This window comes from Esox lucius, chromosome 14 (genome assembly GCF_011004845.1).
Source record: "Esox lucius isolate fEsoLuc1 chromosome 14, fEsoLuc1.pri, whole genome shotgun sequence".
NCBI classification, from domain to species: domain Eukaryota; kingdom Metazoa; phylum Chordata; class Actinopteri; order Esociformes; family Esocidae; genus Esox; species Esox lucius.
In genome coordinates this window covers 33,306,914-33,326,777 of record NC_047582.1, presented here as the reverse complement: position 1 = coordinate 33,326,777, position 19,864 = coordinate 33,306,914, and the positions used below count along the sequence as shown (strand labels likewise).

Sequence of the window (19,864 nt, the reverse complement as noted above, 5' to 3'; positions counted from 1 at the left end):
TTTGCATTACACAACATTTCCAGTCTTTTGTTGCCTCGGTCCCAGCTTTCTTGAAACATGTTGCTGGCATCAAATTCAAAGTGGGCATATATTTTTCAAGAAACAATAACATGTCTCAGTTTTAACTTATATTATGTGGTATTTGCACTATTCTCATTTGAATATAGGGTTTAAATTATTTGCACATCATTACATTCTGTTTTTCTTTACATTTTACACAGCGTCCCGACTTTTCTGCAAACAGGGTTGCGGTACGCATTAGAGAAGGGATCATTTTTGGTACTGGATAGCCAAGCTAATTAACCCACATTAATCTTTGACTACATCAACTTCAACAACAGCAAATTATTACTACCATGCACCTACGTTTGACCTTCTTTTGCTTTCTGATGCTGTAAAATGCCTCTAAAACAAACAATGTAAACAGTCTGGTTAGAATCCTGAATACTGATTGGTTGAAAGCTGTGAGGAATAAGGCACCAGGGGATGTGGTATATGGTCAATACAGCATGGCTAAGGGCTGTTTTTAGGCATAACGCATCGCGGAGTACCTGGACTCCGCGATGTATTAAGACAACATATGACAAACCCCTAGGATGCCCTATTGTGATTTTAACTGGTTACCGAGCTGGTTAGAGCAAGAAAAAGTGATGTGACTCCCATGGAATATGGTCACATATACCACAGCTTTAAGCCAATCAGCATTCAGGATTTAAACATCCCTGTTTCAGCAATAAGACATGACGGGCCGTTTTATATGGCCAATATAAAGAGCATTAAAAATGGATGGGATGTCATACCCGTGGTATGTGGCTTATAAACCAGGGGGTTGAAATCTAACTGCTGATTGTGACCATATACTGTGGGTAACTACTGTTTTCCCACCAGTTGCAAATGATGAAACAAGTAACATGAGCATTTTGTGTCTAAAATACTTGAGGTACTTGGAGGTTGTAAATCTTCATGGCCACCAAAAGGTGGCGTCAGTGTTGCTTTATCTGAGTGTTAAGAACTTCTTGAAAATCCTAACGCTTGTGACATTGTCTACCCACATATATAAGAGCCCCGATGGCCTTTTGCCAAAATAGTGGATTCTTAAATTATTGTATCGATTTCAAAACAAAAGTCCCTCCTTTAAACTGATGAAAATGTATTAAAAACCTGTACACCCCCTTTCAGCTTTACCCACCAAACTCAAACTTAACGAACTTATTTTTTACACATCTTAGTCCAGTCAAGTCGAATAGTACATTGAATTATTACTTTCAGCAGTTGTAGCCAACCTAATTACGAGCGTGACCACTGCACACAACATTTAGTGCTACATTGGCTCGACTGGGTCTGGTTTCTATTTGCGATGTTTTCTCGGGTATAAGTGGAGGGAGGTGAAGGGGGTTGGGGACTGAGAGGGCGGACGGCTACCGGACCTACTCAGAAACTGAACTTCACACTGACTCAGCTTGTTGCAAATGCAGCATTCACCATCGCAGACATTGAGACTTTCAACTGAAAAACGAACCTCTTCACTGAGACCTATCAAACCCAAAGGCAAAAGGGGACTTGCCTTCTTTCAGTCTGGAAAGCCGTTCTGTTTCTACGGTTATAACCACTGGTGAATAATGGAAATACAAAAAGGGGACGACCGTTCGACTCAGCACGCGGCCAGTTTATTAGGCTCACCTGGTCAGGACAGTCAGATGTCACATAGTGGTAACAAAAAAAAGTCTAACAAACGCAAGGTCATCATTGCGGTGAGTGACACTACAGTACCTTTTCGATGAGTACGAGGGCTATATCATTTAATTGAAACGTTCTTAGCGATTTAAATACGAATACTAATAAAATACTAATAACAAATATCAATTCTGAATATTCAGGGTTTGTGTTCATGTTGGCCTTTCTGTTTTGATAGGCTATTGAATTACTCAAATGGGCAGTCTGGGATTAACGGTGTTCTTTAATTACTTAAAGAGACAATTGCCTTGTTAACAACTGAGTAGTCTAAAACAATCCAGCCTCAAAACAACCTCACTCTGTGTGTTCTTTTAGGATTGACTTGAACTGAGTTGATTAGGTTAAAATTTAGTGGGTTAAATCTATTGTAACTATTCATCTGTTCATGTGGCTTTTGAGTTAATACCGACAACCTGGATGTGCTTCCAAGCCTAGCGGTTGGTTACATCGGTGTCAGAATTGAGAGAGTAGCAGATAGGTCAAAGCAGAGGGAAGTGCCTTCCTGTTTAGAGAGGGAAGTGTTAAACTCCTCGTTATAAGAACCATGTCGCAATTGCAACCAAAATGTTGCCCCTTTAATCGATTAACAGTGCGCTAGCAAACGCAACCTGGTCTCATTGGAATTTGTAGATTTTTGTAAAATAATGTACAAATTCCTATGAGACTCTCCAATGAGAGAAATAATCCAGAAAAAATATTGGCAAGCAGTGTTTCCACAGGCGGGTGCACTACCTACTGCTCCAAATAAGGACATCCCACTACAGGAAAAGTCCCACTACCAAAATCGCTACAAAGTGTTACAAGTGATTTTTTTTCTAATGATAACCCAAATCATAACCCCAACCTTATCCCCAGTGCTGTGATAGCTAACCTTAATCCCAGTGCTGTGATACCTAACCAAACCTTAACCTGACATTTTTCGTTTTATTACCTTAACCCAAACCTTAAGACTAACCTTTATTCTAGTGCTGTGATCATGTGTGTTTCTGGACAATCTGGAGACCTAGGGAAGCTCTCTAAATGTCGCCCTCCCACCCCAAAAAAGAAAAATGCCAGCTTCAGGGAAAATAACTTTTATAACTTTTACATTTTACTTTTATAAACACAAAATAAATAAAAGTGCGATAGCATGTAACCCTGTTCACCACTGAAATTTTCTCAGCAAATTTTTACAACTATTTAGTCTTGAATTATTGCTCTGAACTGGCTTTTAGGGTTCTACTTCCACCCTTTGCCCACTGACTGTGCGCATGCTATGTCTCTATGTATGTACTGCTTATCTATGTAGTTACTGCTACTCTGTGTACTCTATGTACTCTATGTACTCTGTGTACTCTGTGTACTCTGTGTACTCTATGTACTCTATGTACTCTGTGTACTCTGTGTACTCTGTGTACTCTATGTACTCTATGTACTCAGTGTACTCAGTGTACTCAGTGTACTCTATGTACTCAGTGTACTCAGTGTACTCTATGTACTCAGTGTACTCTATGTACTGCTACCCTAGGTGAGTGCCTAGGTTGCCTATGCCTAGAAACTTTAACTGTAACCTTAAAATGCATTTATTACATTTTGGAGCGACCTTGGTAAATAAGGCCATTAATCATCTCCCTAAATCGGATCAGGCAGGAAGCCCATCTGCGGAGCTGAATGTTGTCGGTTTGAGACACGGCCCATATATTTTGTGTATATTTGGAATGTATGGTATGTTTTAGTGGCGTTCGTAATATATCATACGTTTTAGTAGTGTTTATAACGTATCGTGTTTTTGTAGCGTTCGTAACGTGATGCATTCATAAGATATGATACGTTTTATTAGCGTTCGTAACATTTATTACGTTTCAGCCAATTCATAATGTATTATGAGTTTTGGTGGCCCATTGTAATGTAACCTAATGTAACATATCATACAAAATCGGGTCCCATAGATTTACGTAAAGTAATTTACGTATTCCAAAGAGACCAGTTTGGCAACCCGTATTAACTTCCTTACTGCGACTTTATCTGCAATATTATATTTTTACATTTTCTAAACTTCGTTCGCTGACCTGCACTCAGCGCCAAATTCAAGAAAAACAACTTGGATCCATCAAATCGTGCAAGATTACAAGTCATTTTACTTTACGGTTCTCCCTGTGCTTTTATGCCCTGTAGTAAGTGACTTTACAGTTGTGCTCATGAGCCGAAACTGTAAAATGTTGACATTGATTTTGAAAATATGACTGATCATGCAAAAAAAATTAAATATATATATATATATATATATTTAAGGATAATGATCATATAAAGCCATTTATTATCACATTTCTTTGGCTCCTTTTGAAATCATAATAATAACAGAAATCACCCAAATGGCCCTGATCAAAAGTTTATATACCCATACATTTTTGGCCTTGTTACAGACACACAAGGTGACACACACAGGTGAAAATGGCAATTAAAGGTGAATTTCCCACGACTGTTTCTTTTTAAATTGCAACCAGTGTCTGTGTATGAACAGTCAATGAGTTTGTTAGCTTTCACGCAGGCTAGATTCTGAGCCATGGGAGCAGAAAATAACTCTCAAAAGACCTGCGTAACAAGGTAATGGAACTTTATAAAGATGGAAAAGGATATGAAAAGATATCCAAAGCCTTGCAAATGCCAGTCAGTACTGTTCAATCGCTTATTAAGAAGTGGAAAATTCTGGGATCTCTTGATACCAAGCCAAGGTCAGGTAGACCAATAAAGATTTCAGCCAAAACTGACAGAAGAATTGTTTGGCATACAAAGAAAAACCCACAGTCAACCTCAGGAGAAATACAGGCTGCTCTGGAAAAAGAGGGTGTGGTTGTTTCAAGGAGCACAATACGACGAAACTTGAACAAAAATGAGCTGCATGGTTGAGTTGCCAGAAAGAAGCCTTTACTGTGCCAATGCCACAAAAAAGCCTGGTTATACTATGTCCGACAACACCTTGACATGCCTCACAGCTGGCAGACAATTTGCATTATTTTGCACAAAAGCTGCACATGGGAAGCTCTTGGACAGCAACACAGTGACCCTAAGCACAAGGCCAAGTTGACCCTCTAGTGGTAACAGCAGAAAAAGGTGAAGGTTCTGGAGTGACCTTAATATCATCGAGCCACTCTGGGGAGATCTCAAACGTGCGGTTCATGCAAGACAACCAAAGACTCTGCATGACCTGGAGGCATTTTGCCAAGACGAATGGGCAGCTATACCACCTGCAAGAATTCGGGGCCTCATAGACCACTTTTAGAAATGACTGCACGCTGTCATTGATGCTAAAGGGGGCAATACACAGTATTAAAAACTAAGGTATGCAGACATTTGAACAGGGGTCAGTAAAAAAAAACATTTGTTGCCATGTTCTGTTATGACTGAATATGAATCCCATAAGAAATAAAAGACGTGTTTTGCCTGCTCACTCGTGTTTTCTTTACAAATGTTGCATATATTACCAATTCTCCAAGAGTATGCACATTTTTGAGCACAACTCTATATGTTGAGTGTCATCATTTCAAAATATGTTTGGGGCATAGAGTCAAAAGATGAAAAATCATACCGGCAATTGTAGAAACAAAGGTTTCGAGCCGGGATATTCAACTCTTATGAGGAGGTCACGTGGTATGGGCATTGTGCCGGACAAATTCATTGCTTTCAATACAGGACCTGGTTGCACTTTCATAAACTGTGGTGCCCAGCAAAGCGGAGTGCACTGCCCAAAGAGACCGCCAAGTCGCTGCGATCACAGTTAAAATAATCTGAACTTTGACTCTTTGAAGTTGCTGACATCCTAAAGCACAAACAATCAGCATCCAGTCATTCTGTCAAAAATGGAGGATACATTGTTTTTATTGTAGCAGAGTTCCCACAACGAACACCACTGAAGGGATACCGGCACCTTGCTAACGGAGTCCGGTGGGATTCTAAGTTAATACTGTAATTGTACATACTGTAGCATTGATCAAATTTCAGGTTACTCATTTTGTTATTCACCAAGCTGGTTTCTCAGATCTAAGGAGGTCCCTAATTAGAGGGTTGAAGTTAAGAGGGAAAATATCTTCAAGGTCCTGAGTTGACTTTGAGGGGTTTAGAGTAATGAACTATCATAACACGTTGAAATGTTAGGGCTTGTTGTTTTCAAGTGTATTTCATAGTAGCAAGCAAGTGTATTTATATAGCACAAAATACATTGAAGCATAGTAGTGTGCTTTACACATGAAAAATACAATAGAAGAAAAACAAATACTTGAAATAAAAACATCAAATAGACAATTCAGTGTGTTCACAACAATAATAAAACAGGGCAGACTCTAACCCCCTTAATAATGATAATAAACAGTTCACATAGAACAAGAAAATAGAAATGGAATAAAATTTAAATAAAAAAAAGAACTGGTAGATTCCATGAGGAATCTATGAAAGCTCTTAGACCAATAGTGTGGTTAAGTTTAAGCGCTCAGTCATAGGTGTATGAAAAGAGGAGTGTTTTTAACCTGGATTTAAAAATGTATACTTTTGGGGCACATCTAAGATCTTCTGGTAGTTTATTCCAGTTGTATGCAGCAAAATTGCTAAAAGCAGCTTCGCCATGTTTAGTTTGGACTCTTGGCTCTACTAGCTGACCTGTGTTCATGGATCTAAGAGCCCTGCTCGGTTTATAATTTTCAAACATAGAAATAGAAACATAGAAACGTATTTGGGGCCTGAACCATTCAGTGATTTATAGACTAAAAGCACCACTTTACAATCTAGTAGCTATTCATTCGGGATGCCATGAACACAGGGTCAACGGTCAAAGCACACGTTTTAGGCAGACAATTATGAGAGGATAAAGGCAGCACCTTGCTCCGTAAACCTGAAGGATTGCACAAACCACACACGTGTGACGAATATAGTCCCTGACAGGGGTTGAGAGGGATCCGTTCTGTTTACTGTAGCACCTCGTCGTGCCCTCGGGCGCCTGATGCTGTCCTCCCAGAGTTTGTTTGCTTTCCATGGACCTCAGTGAGAAACCCGCTGTAACCCTGGAATTCCACAGGACACTCGACTGTCTCTCTCTCTCTCACACACACACACACACGCCAGGATCAGAGTTGAGTAAAGGGAAAACACAGTTGGGCTATAGTTCATTTCATATCGGCTTTCCAGGAATATCACAAGGGACTTAATCTATATAATACATAGTTTCTTAGACAAAATCACCATGGTGACAACCCAAGTCCTGTTCCTGCTCATTATTAGCAATGCTTGGTTTACCCCGGAACAAGGCATGCTGATGTCCATTAAAATATAGTTTGGACAAATTAACTCATAGATAAGTGTTTCAACCACTATCAATTCTATTTAATCAATCAAATGTATTTTATAAAGCCCTATTCGCATCAGCAGAAAAGGGCAAGCCACATGATGCATGATGGTGCCCCTTGTCTAGGAAACACTTCATAGTAGTGTAGAAACTTAGGAATAATAGGTGGATCAAGTAGATCATTCCATAATAGTGGAGCTCTATGGGAGAAAGCCCCACCTCCAGCCATTTGTTTAGACATTCTATGGACAGCAAGGCCTGCGTCTTGTGATTGTGGTGTACGAGACTGAAGGTGAACGTTACGCTGCCAAAGCTATTTCATTTCATGGCACAGCAACGTTTGTTTTTCTTTCATACGTAAATGACATTGATGCAATAACTATCAAATACAGGTGACGTTCACTGAATTTTTCGTCAAATTAAAAGACGAGAGAATCGTGGAAACCCCTCCTCTTTTACTGCACAAGGGGTTGTGCTCTATATTACCCCAAAGAGCATGCACGGAAGCATACATAAAAAATTCACCAGAAATACTTTTGGCATACTATTTTCCACGTACAATGGTTTGGGACATACTAATCTTCCCGCATACTAATCTGGCATTCCGACAAACTGTTCTGGTTGACACAGGGACTTTAGGTGACCAGGTTTTGTGGAGCTCTGCTGCAGTGGTAAAAGGGCTGGCCTTGGATTTTCGAGCCAACAAACGGTCCTCTCGAGCAGTTGTCTTGCAGGGTCTGCCTGACCTGGGCTTGTCAAAAACTTCTTCAAATGTTTTTTTTATCCTCTGTACTTGACGCTGAGACACATTGAAGGTGTCTGCCACATCAGCAGTGGATCTGATCTTCAGCCTCTTGATAATCAAAACTTTAGTCTCAGGGTGAATCTTAGGCATGTTTGCAGAGGTCTAGTTGCAGTTGATGTGAAGGTCTATTGTACTGGGGTTGTTTTTATACACACCTGAGACCTAACTGATCCATTATTAGTCACAGGTGAAGCTCATATGACAAGGCGACAACACTTATGTCTTTGCAAAAATGTACTCAATGGGCTTTACCAAGCTGTGAATATTAGAATACTTTTTGACAGTTTCGTTTTGCACTGAAACATTATTACAAAAGCTGTTGGGATTAAAATGAGCCATTTCTTGTAAAAACATCTTGATTAGAAATATATTTCAGCAGCACTTCAGGTCAATTTGTACACAAGCGACAAGACTTTTGTCAGGGACTGTAGTATACAAGTATGCAATTTGAGATTCAACCTCTATGTATGATTTCTGTGTGTGCACACGGCCCTGCAGAATCATGTCCTTCTATAGGGATTGGCGGGGCGTTTACCTATGCTAATTAGGAGCAAACAATTCTGTGTTTAAGAACATCTCATGAATCTGACGTAGAATTTTATTAGCACCTATCTCAAGAACAAATTTAAGAAAAAGCTTAGGAAGATATTGGTGACATTTAACGTTTTCTTATTCTCTCTCTGATGAGGAGAGAGGATAACGAATGTCCCATATAACAAATGAAGGTGAATCCACCAATCAGTTAGTGTTCTTGCTCAGGTTGTTTATGAGTTAATGAATTATTAAGCGATTCAAGTGGATTCATTCCATTTCAAAGCCGGTTACTTAATAACAGGCAAGTCCATGACGGTCACAGATAATTTAGCTACACTGGGTTACAATTGTGACACACCTGCTTCTGTCTTCTCATCAGCTGGCTTGCTGTCATGTTTAGCTTCTAACTGCTTCCTTTCTGGAGGTTAATCTTCCTCAATCTTTTATCTATTCATCTCTACCATCCTTCCTGTTTTTTTCTGTCTCACCAGTTACTGTCTCATCTGCTGGCTCTTTCTGACACCTGCCACTTGCCCACTTTCCATTTACTGGAACCAGCAGTCAGTTCTCACATACAGTGCACATACTTGCACAACCAAACACTGTTTACTGTAAAATCCAAGATGACTGTTTTGTATTTGACAGTAGATCTCTGTTTCTGGGAGCATTTTGACCAGAGGAGCCCTTCGAGATTCGCCACCACATCGGCCCTTAGCTTGGTCCTAAAAAGAGGAAGTTTCCCAGAGCAGGATGTTGACACATTATCAGGAGGGTGCCCCAGGGTGAAATGCCCCTTTAATATGAAATTGCTTAGAACTCCAAACCAAATTAGAGTCTATTCATCATCCCTATATGCCCCTGCTAGCTGACCCCTATGGATGGAACTGGAATGAGTCATAATCCCCATGAAACATAACGGCAGAATGTGAATGTGGTTCGTTGCCCAGTTTTATACTATCAATTTCTCCCGTAGGAGATCTGTGCTTCATAGAGGCTTACCTCGACTCTGTGTTGTGGTACTACACCAAAGACAGACGTTTGAATTAGATCAAAATATCCCCAGCTGGATAAATAAATGGTCAAAATGCAACAACTGCATTTACGTCTTATGGGGATCATAATGCCTTGACTATTTACGTTTACATCTTATCAATCAAATGTATTTATAAAGCCCCTTTTACAACAGCAGTGGCCCTACCCGGGGGAGGCCCCGGACAGGGCCCAACAGGCAGGAAATCAATCCACCCACAATGCCAGGCATCAACCAAAGGGACACCCACCAACCGCAACCCCCTAAATGAGGGCCGAGTATTGCCAGCAGCGTACCGCCCAAATTCACAAGTGTGCAACAGAGAGTCAACAACAAGCCAGTGACTCTTCCCCCGAAAGGCATTGGAGGGAGGGCATCCCAGTGGCGACGAGAGCCCACCTGGCAAGACAGCAAGGGTGGACAGTATCAAGCCTACTGGTCACCTTCACGCCCCCGGGCCAGGATACACCTAATTATAAACCGTGCTGTAGAGATGAGTTTTTAGTAGACACTTGAAAGTTTGCACTGAGTTTGCATTTCTAACCTTAATTGGCAGATCATTCCACAGTAGTGGAGCTCTATGAGAGAAGGCCCTGCCTCCGGCTGTTTGTTTAGAAATTCTAGGTACAATTAAAAGGCCTGCATCTTGCGATCGTAGGTTACGTGTAGGTATGTATGGCTGGATCATTTCAGCAAGGTAAGTAGGAGCAAGTCCATGTATTGATTTATAGGTTAAGAGTAAAACCTTAAAATCAGCCCTAACAGGTAGCCAATGTAAGGACGCTAGGACATGAGTAATGTGTTCATATTTTATATGTTCATCAAAGGAGAGGTCAGGGTCAAGGGTAACGCCAAGGTTTCTTACAGTTTTTTGGGATACGACCATGCAGCCGTCGAGGTTCACAGTGAGATCTGCCAACAACACTCTGTTTCTTAAGTCCTAAAACGAGCATTTCTGTTTTCCTTGAGTTTAAGAGCAAGAAGATCTGTCATCCACTTCCTAATATCTGAAACACATGCTTCCAAAGTAGCTAATTTAGGGGCTTCTCCATGCTTCATTGAAATATATAACTGTGTGTCATCAGCATAACAGTGAAAGTTTACATTGTGATTTCGGATTACATCGGCCAGGGGGAGCATATATAGTGAGAACAATAATGGGCCCGGAACCAAGCCTTGAGGAACACCAAAGCATACCTTTGACTTCTTACTATTTTTAGTGAGTTTGGTACACATCCAGAGGAAAGGGAGCAATTTATTATGTTCAGCATTGACTGACCTAGCACAGGAAATAGCTCCTTAAGTAATTTTGTTGGAATCGGGTCTAGCTGAGAGTTTTGTGGGTTTATGGGGATCTTATGGGGATCATAATGCCTTGACTATTTACGTTTACATCTTATGGGGATCATAATGCCTTGACTATTTACGTTTACATCTTATGGGGATCATAATGCCTTGACTATTTACGTTTACATCTTATGGGGATTATAATGCCTTGATTATTTACGTTTACATCTTATGGGGATCATAATGCTATTTCAGGCAATTGAGGTTCCCTCAACTCTCCAAGCTGTGAAAAGATCACTGTTTATACCCCCGCTCTAACATGAGCTGACTTCAGACATGTAGCCCTAAGATCAACTGTCTTTGAACCGCCCTGCTAATTAGAAACTATGTGCCCTAGATGTGCATCCATCTCTGGGCAGTGGAGCCAGGCAGAGCAGGCCACCAAGGTGGTTGTCTTACAGCCAGCTATTACTTCTCATTGAGACAAAGCCAAGACCCACTCATTTTCAAGAATTCAAATTGGGGAATCTAATATAGCACTTAATTTATCATTTATATTGTTTATCCTTTTAGGAAACCTGACACGTTTGTTTTGAATTAGAGTATATGTTTGAGATTAACAGAAACAGCTAGTTTTTCTCTCTGAAACACTCAAGACCAAAGAGCAACAACAGCATTTCTCAGGGTAACAGTGGATAATTGCTGGCAACTGTTTTGTGTCAGATTTCACTTTTCACTGATTTCATTGCAAACTGTGCATGGGAAAGTGATTTCAAATGAAATTACACATACAAAAAAGTGAATTTATTTACTTTATACTTTATTTTCCAATAGGGGCAGTTTCTAACTTCAAACAAAACCTGCCCCTTAAATACTATAGCAAAATACATCTTAATTATAATGTTGTTGTAGAATAAAAAATACCAGTCTGTGAAACAAACTAAATGCTTTTGCATGAGGGTACTTTGTATCAGGTGTTACAATAAGCTTTTTAGTAAATGCCCTGGTTATTCCCCAAAAACCTGGTCAAAGGATTAGGGTTGTGATCCAATGGGAGGTCTGCAAAACCAGGAAATTATTTGTTGAAAGTTCCTGGAATATTGTACTTCTGCTGTCGTCAATGGACATGTTAATTTGACTGAAAAGAACTACAGGAGTTCAGTTCCACTGGCTCATTGGGACACACTCTCATCATTCATCTCGTCATACATTGCGTCATACATCTCATCATTCATTTCATCATTCATCTCATTTAGAATCTCCTGCTGTTGCACAGAAAGAAACACAAACCTTCAGTGCATTTAAGATTCATCAATGCATAGAACAGTGGTTCTCAACCAGGGGTGCCAGGACCCCTGGGGGTACTTTGCCTATCAACAGGGGGTATTTGAGAAGACGTATGATGCCATAGGCTTACTAATAAAATTGCCACGGGGGCTACGTCAGGATTACTCAGAGCAAAGCAAAATTCTGTTGGTGGTACAGTAACTGTTGGGAACCACTGGCTTAGAAAGTCAGGTCTGTAAATGCTTATTTCAAAAGTCAGACTTGTTTTGCCCTAAACCAAAATGTATTAACCCCCTACAAAACAATCTGTATTAACCACACTTAACCCATATGTGTTGATGTTATGTGCATATTTGCTTATTTTAATTGTTTTTTATTTTTTTGCATTTTTTATATTGGGTACCTCTGTGCTTTTGTTGTGTTATCTATTTATTTTGTTTTATCTTTGGTGCAGCACTTTGGAAACCTTGTGTTTGTTAAAATTGTGCTATATAAATAAAGTGGATTGGATTGGTTTGTGACAATGTACATTTCCTGTAGCTGCAGGATAATAAAACATCAAAATGTGAAAATGTTGCATATTCAGAGGCCATACTAAGAGAGAAGATATCCAAGACCGCACTGTAGGGTTAGCAGACCACTGTGAAATGATTCATACTGATGATAAGGGCCAAGGTCTTGTGTCTTACTCCAGCTTATGCTTTTCTGTCTGACTTCACCTTTTAAGAAGTGCTCCTAGAAATGGGACATTAATCATTTACATCGATTGATTGACTGACTGCCACACGAACTGATCCTTTTGTTTTTTTCCACTTCCTGTCCACAGATACTGTTGCTGGGCTTGTTGATCACTGTCATCGTGGTCGTATTCTTCTCGAGGCAGTATTGTGGCGTTATCGGTACGTTGTAACAAACCGCAGGCCAACTCTGTAGGTCCAGTTCAGTTTAGTCTTAACAGCGACACAAAATGGGCTGATTGTAATGCATAAACAAAACCATTGTGTCAATCCCGTAAAGTAAATCCAATCCAAGACTGTAAGTGAGTGCATACCCTGTCCTGTTGCACTCCTTTCATGAAGAGACAAAACCGATCTACCAAAATCATGGCCTGAAACATGTGTTTCCATTACTTACGAGAGAGACAGAGAGAGAGAGAGAGACAGAGAGAGAGAGACAGAGAGAGAGAGACAGAGAGAGAGAGACAGAGAGAGAGTCTCTATTATGGTGCTGGAGAATGAGAACTTTTTCCTTCTGCTACACCGATGCTCACCACTGTGCACAGACGTCATCAAAGGGTTACGGCAAACTGCTTACTCCTGCATCGCCAACTTACACTCTGAATTATCTCCAAATCACCGGTGATTCACGGCCTCTATCAGTAGGACTTTCCTAGCACCCGTAGCTGTCTGACAGCTAAACAACAGCGCTTTGTTAACCTCCTGGTTCAGTGTTTGTGTTGGAAGGCCAGAGCCCGTTGGCGTGTTGGTTCTAGTAGGTTTTTTTCTGCAACTCAGCTAGGTGTGGAGGAAAGAACTTGATGCACCCTTATGGAGGGCAGTCCCAGACATGAGGAGGAGAGGTGACGACTCACTCTCGCCCCCAGGTTCTCGCCCCAGTCTCTCTGTCATGAACTCTGTTTCTCTGTCTCACTTTGGTCTCTCCTAGGGCAGCTCTGGAACTGCTCCAGGTCTCGCTGTGGTGAGGAGAGGTTGCGCACTTTAAGTTATTTCTGATATACTTATATTTAAGTTGTGCTTGTTTTAGTTTTGCCTATTATGATAGAATTAGTGTGTTCAAGCGCTCCTCAGTACCTTCACTTATTTCCCACCCAGTCTGTCTAACTGATAGTATTCCGTATCGTGTTTGGTTTAAAGTTCGCTAGCCGTTGGGCTGTTTGTTAACAGATGGTTGTTTACCTAAGTAAACAAAGGCATACCACATGCTAAGACTTTGAGTCAGGGTATTTCAGGATGTACTAACTAGATTTGCAACTAAATCCAGTGTGAGTTCTGATTGTTAAAGTTTATTTTCTCTTGCTCCTACACTTTGAGATCAGAATACCACAGGTCTGTGTTTTATCTTTGCTCACGTTTGGTGTTTCTCTTTTCCAGCTCCAGTGTGGTGGAATGAATTTCCCAACCCCAAAATAAGGCCTTCTCAGTCTTTCACTATCCTTGAGCTTCTTATAAATGTTTAAACCAGTGTTTCACAGCTTTTTCTGTATCCGGGACAAATGAACATGGGTATTTCCTTCATGTGCCAAGCTCCCACTACTTACATCTAACAGGTCAAGAACACAATGAATTGTTAAAAAGCTGAGACTGGCTTGTGATAACTCAGGGACCGGTGTTGTTCCGGAAACCATTGGTTGAGAAACACTGACTTAGACCAATGTCTCCCATCTGTCTCGCAAGGCTCTTTCAGAGGCATCCATTACTCATCCCTCTAACTACCATAATGAAGCTTTACCTCATCCCTGGCTTGCTAGCTCAACACTTGCTTCATCACTTGTTTGAATCCATTAGATTGTGGCGTAATTGTGACGTGTATACTCTAGGGTAGTGTTTGATGGTTAGCACGATTAGCCAAAGTGACAACAGCATGTATGATGATGATGATGATGATCTTACTTAGAGGGCGTGAGTTCCTGGATAGAAGAGGACTGCGAGGATCAACAAACCCCACAATGTCCACCCGGGTAAGTCCTTTACCACTGTCACTGTATTTGTTTTTGTTTAGTTTTTGGGATTTGTGTTAATTGAGTAGTGTCTTTCTGAAGAGTACCATTAGAGTTTCCTCATCTTGGTCAGCACATCTTGATGTTGATGAGTTGGATAGCTGAGGCCATTTTCTGTTGTGAAAATGTTTATGGTCCTTATGGAACTTCAATAACGGAGCAGCTGTTTGGATAGATATGTCTGGTGCACATGCATGTATTCATTTGCAGTCTGGGTGTGTCTTCGTACTCCACCAACAAAAGAAAACACAAGAAAACACATGTATCTCCTCTGTTGCAATCCTTCTTTGTCCTGGGGTGTAGATTCGTTTAATACAAACCCATGGCTTGAAGAGCCAAAAACAACGTAATTTGGCTCTGTTATTCATTATGGGTGAGAGAGAACAGCAGAAAGAGAGGGGGAAATATTACTGCTGAGTTTCAGTTTGTATCTGAAACAAGACCATCTGTGATCCAAAGAGGCCTTTGATTTATCCAATTCATCTTGGATGGCTCCAACCACAGGACAGTTCCTGCCAGCCCTTCCCTCTCTGTGTGGGCTCAACACACACAGCCTCTCGTTCTTCATACAGTTAGTTCACTTCTTCCCCCAACCAAAGGGCTGCTTTGTGTTCTTCCACACAGAGCCACAGACGGTACATTTCCACCAGGCAAGCCTTAGACAGTTGCATGTTCATGCTTCTCTGGAAAAGTATCTGGATCGTAGATTCCCCCAAGTGGAGTTTCTGAATTTAACCCCTAAAGTGTCTCATTATCTGGCTATGATTGTTCACCACAGTTTTTCCAAACCGCCCTTGATCCTGGTTTCCATGGATGGCTTCCGGGCGGGATATTTTAACCACATCAGTCGCCTTCCAGTCATCAGCAAATTACGTAAGTCTGTGAGTAAATGCTCCAACGCCGACGGGTAACATCTGCCATGAGAAGTTGTAAAGACACCGTTTTACGATGTTGGAAACATTTTGTTTTTCCATCTCCAATTTGGAGCAAATTGTCCTGCTTGAATAGGCAATGAAAAGCAATTGCAGAAAGGTTCCACTGCGACGTTTGCTAAACTCTGCTGATGTTGCAAAACAATCTGCCGACTTTGAACTGTTTTTGATGTCCTTCTATTTCAGGCCGCTGTGGCACCTCCACGTCGCACATGAGACCTGTCTATCCCACCAAAACCTTCCCGAACCACTACACCATCGTGACTGTGAGTGTGCACATTGCCTTAGTCGCTCTGATCTACATTTACATGACATTCTACCTAATCAGTACCTCAGCTGTATTATAAACAACCAATCAAATCAATCAATCCACATTTATTTATGAAGCCCTTTCTTACGTCAGCAGTTGTCACAAAGTGCTTTTACAGAAACACCCGTCCCTAAACCCCAAGGAGCAAACAACAGTGGTGTTGAATTTCAGTGGCTAGGAAAAACTCCCTAAGAAGGCCGAAATTTAGGAATAAACAATCGGGACAGTTTCTGTATTTGGCCATTTTGTCAATCCTGGAATCCACGAGAGCCACTAATGACTAAAAAGGAAGCATGTCCTGCTTCTTGAGATGGCACTTGATTTCAGATTTCTTTGTTCTCCTTCCTCCTTTTTTTGTCACTGCTTATTTCCACACTTTCATGGAAAGTAACGTGGGTCATCTTGTACGAGGTCACCGTTATCCGGCTCCAGAAACAATGAAGAGACCGCTGCAACTTTTTCTCTCCTTTCCAAAAAAGTCGAAAAGGAAGGTTTTGAGTCAGGAACAAAAGGGTTAAAATTAAGAGACCACTGCAGATTGAACGCTTCTGTTTCCTCACTCAAAACTTTCCTTTTCAACTCATTTAGACCACATCAACTGTCGTGGACACAATTTCTGTTGGCTGCAAAAAAATCTCTCGCTACGCCGTAATGGCAGAATGCATGCATGCTCAGCAATTTGGACAGACCACGCAGCCCGAAAGATGTCCAAAGTCACTGACAGTGTTGTTGACCTGGCAGCTGTCACGGCGCTCTCATGCTGAACAGGAGCTGTTGCTGGTGATTTTATTTTGTCTTTATAGAGGTGGGGGGAACTACAGAACCACACCTACAACACCGCTAATTCTACTTTAGGACACATCTTCACACCTCACAGGCCCCATGGAGTACCGGTTGAGAAAGCTTTGCACTGTGGTGGTCAGCTTGGCGTTACAGAGTGCTGCGGCACAACAGAGTTCCCCCCCAGCTCTACTGGTTTCACCTACAGCTTTCGGCTACACTGTAGACTTCATTCTGTGGACAGTTGTGACTCTGTGTGAAGATAGACTGACATTTGAAAAGAATAACGTAATGACACATGCGTGTGTGCCTGGGTCTATGCGTGTCTATTGGTGCATGTGTCTGCATCTGATCGGTCTCTCTCTGGGTGTGCCGGTCTCTCTGCCTGTTACTGCCACAGGGCCTCTATCCTGAGTCCCATGGGATCGTGGACAACAAGATGTACGACGTGACCGACAACACATTCTTCAGTCTGAAAAACCCAGAGAAGTTCAACGCCAAATGGTACCAAGGGGAACCAGTGAGTAGAACCAAGTGTTGGATCTTAACTTGAGCCCGTCGGCTAGCCAGGGCCATTAGTCCTGTGGAAACAGGAAGTGTGAACCGCTATGCACATTATAATCAGTAGAACAATTTGTAGGACTTCCTACATTTGTCTTAAGGGAATATCAAGTGTAACATTTCGGGGGGGGGGGGGGGGGTTTATCAAGTGTAACGTACGGTTCCTCAGTCCTGTGTATACTAAAACCAAACTAAACACAGGATATTGTTATGACATGCCAGAGCTGAAGGCCAGAGTATGTTCCGCACCCACGTTCAAAGTTTACTTATTCTGTAAATCACATCTTAAAATCTAAACTGCTGTCAGCGGACTAGCAGGAAAATGCACTGAGTTAGAGGTAGAGTACCTGTGTACACTAAATATTTACCTCTGTGGCCCCTGTGTGGGCTCGGCCAGCACTGTGGAAGACCATTTTGGGAGGGGGGGTTACACTGCTCTGTTTTAATAGTCTAGAATAGTTTGTCCCTCATTTTTGGGCTTGTGTACCGGTGGGAATTTTCGGCTGGAAAAAGACTTTGGACATACAAACATTTAACTTGAGCGCACCTCTGAAACAGGCTTTTGTTCCCTGATAAAACATGTTTTCATCTGCCAGAGGCCTCTATCGTTCTCTATGGTCGGAGACTGGTTACAGATCACTTGTGCATAATGATATACGAAGTGCTAAGTGTGAACAGCAGTGTGTCCTGGTGATCAAGGCCATCTACTTAGCTTTCTATGAATTGTGCGAGGCCGTTTTCAGTGACAGCTCTCTGCTTTATATCTTTCTGAGACGGGCAAAGTCTCTCAGCTCCGCGTTAAAAGCCTCTGGAACTAATGATGGATCTGCCTCCGCAAAATGACAGCCCTGCAAGCGCCGTGGCTCGTGCTTGTTTATGCGTCGGTGTGGTTTTCACTGAAATGCGAGGCCGCTCCTACAAAATCAGAATCATTATTCAAGTCTGGGACACAAACTTTCGGTTAAATGGATGATTCAACGTAATTACAAAATAACACTGGTGAGGTTTTCTTCACCTTTCAGCAGTCTGGATGAGGGAAGACAGTAGCTTTTTTGGGGGATTTCTCACCTGGCTGCTGTTACCAAATGCTACAGGAACTTTATAAACTGCTTTTACAGTGTGAGGAGAAAACAAACACAGTGCAAATATTCAGACCCCTTCACTATCTTCATATTTTGTTGTGTTAATGGGCATAATGACAGTCCGTGAATCACTATTTTATACTGATTTGTAATATTTTATTCTGAAATGGGTACCGGTGAAAACGCATGAAGAATGATAATCGGGCGATAATTGCGTATGATCTGCCTTGTAGAAACCATCATCGCCCTGTTCTAATGGTTTGTTCTGTAAACAGGGGAAACACACTCATGTTCCTGTTAGAGCCAGCGTTGTCCCTCGCAGCCTGTTCCCATTGACCCCATTCTGCTTTAACCATAACTCAAATGTCAATCTCCTGACAAGGTAGCAGACTTGGCAAAAGTTGATGAGAGTTCCCACACCTCTCTTGAGGCCCCTAACTGGACACACTCTTCCAATGGCCTCGCAGGCACTCTCTCACTCTGACAAACAACTTCAACAGAAAAAGGAGGAAGTGAATGGCCTTAGATGTAATGGCAAGTCCTGCTTCTGCTCTATTCATTAGGAAGAGGGAGTTCATCTTCTGTTTTTGTCTAGGTGTGGCTCACTGCCATGGATAATAAGCTGAAGTCAGCAACGTTCTTCTGGCCAGGCTCTGACGTGGCAGTCCATGGAAGATACCCAGACATTTACAAGATGTATAACCGGTGAGATCCTTGCATAATTATCTATGATTCAGTGTGTGTGTGTGTGTGTGTGTTGTCAATATTAAAAGCAGTAACTCATTCTAGACATGCACCAATACCACTTCCGTTTTTGATACCACTTCTCAGTACTGAACGTTGAGCATCTGCTAATGACAAGTACCGATCTAATGCTGCCATTTTCACTTTGTTGACATTTGCTGTGATGCCATAATTCTTGGGCATAACTAAACTGTATGTTATGTAACTTTTTATTAAAAAGTCTCTCAATGTTACCTTAAGATTTTAAGTGGAACCTAGACCATTTTATCAACATAAAATCATATTCATATTTGTTCAAATACATTCCATGGACACTCCAAGAGTAATTAAGGCATTTGTCTAAATTCTGTTGCAGTGTAGAAGTGGGAAATGGATACGTATTGGACAAACAGGGTTGTGACAAACGGACAAATTCCCTTGAAGTTTACACAGGCATGTTCTTATCGGTTTCTGGTTAAAATCATTAAATTAGCACGTTTAGCTTGTTGTCGTCCAATCACACCTTGATCAAATTGGCCTTAGATTTACTTTAGGCACTTCAGTCAAAACCAATCGAACAGGTAGGCTTGCTATTTGAATCTGAATGGATTTGGAGAATAAAAATCTAATTGTTAATTGTTGTATTCTCATTTAGCCTGGTGTTACCTAGTCAGCTAACCTAACTAGCATCCATTAGATTGTGTTATCTAGCAGGTGTTAGCTAGCTCCCTTAGCTTCCCTAAAGTCACCC

At 41.4% G+C, this 19,864-nt stretch overlaps 1 protein-coding gene across 1 annotated transcript in view; it reads left to right on the top strand.

Moving 5' to 3' along the window:
* The first annotated feature begins 1,378 nt into the window (after nt 1-1,378).
* The window catches only part of enpp1 (ectonucleotide pyrophosphatase/phosphodiesterase 1), a 34,609-nt gene continuing 16,123 nt past the window's right edge, over nt 1,379-19,864 (top strand). The window contains exons 1-7 of the mRNA XM_029125172.2: nt 1,379-1,751; nt 12,815-12,887; nt 14,623-14,686; nt 15,504-15,598; nt 15,844-15,923; nt 17,148-17,267; nt 18,986-19,095. Of these exons, the coding sequence (XP_028981005.2) occupies nt 1,620-1,751; nt 12,815-12,887; nt 14,623-14,686; nt 15,504-15,598; nt 15,844-15,923; nt 17,148-17,267; nt 18,986-19,095 (674 nt within the window). The 5' untranslated portion in view covers nt 1,379-1,619. The remainder of the gene's footprint in view (nt 1,752-12,814; nt 12,888-14,622; nt 14,687-15,503; nt 15,599-15,843; nt 15,924-17,147; nt 17,268-18,985; nt 19,096-19,864) is intronic.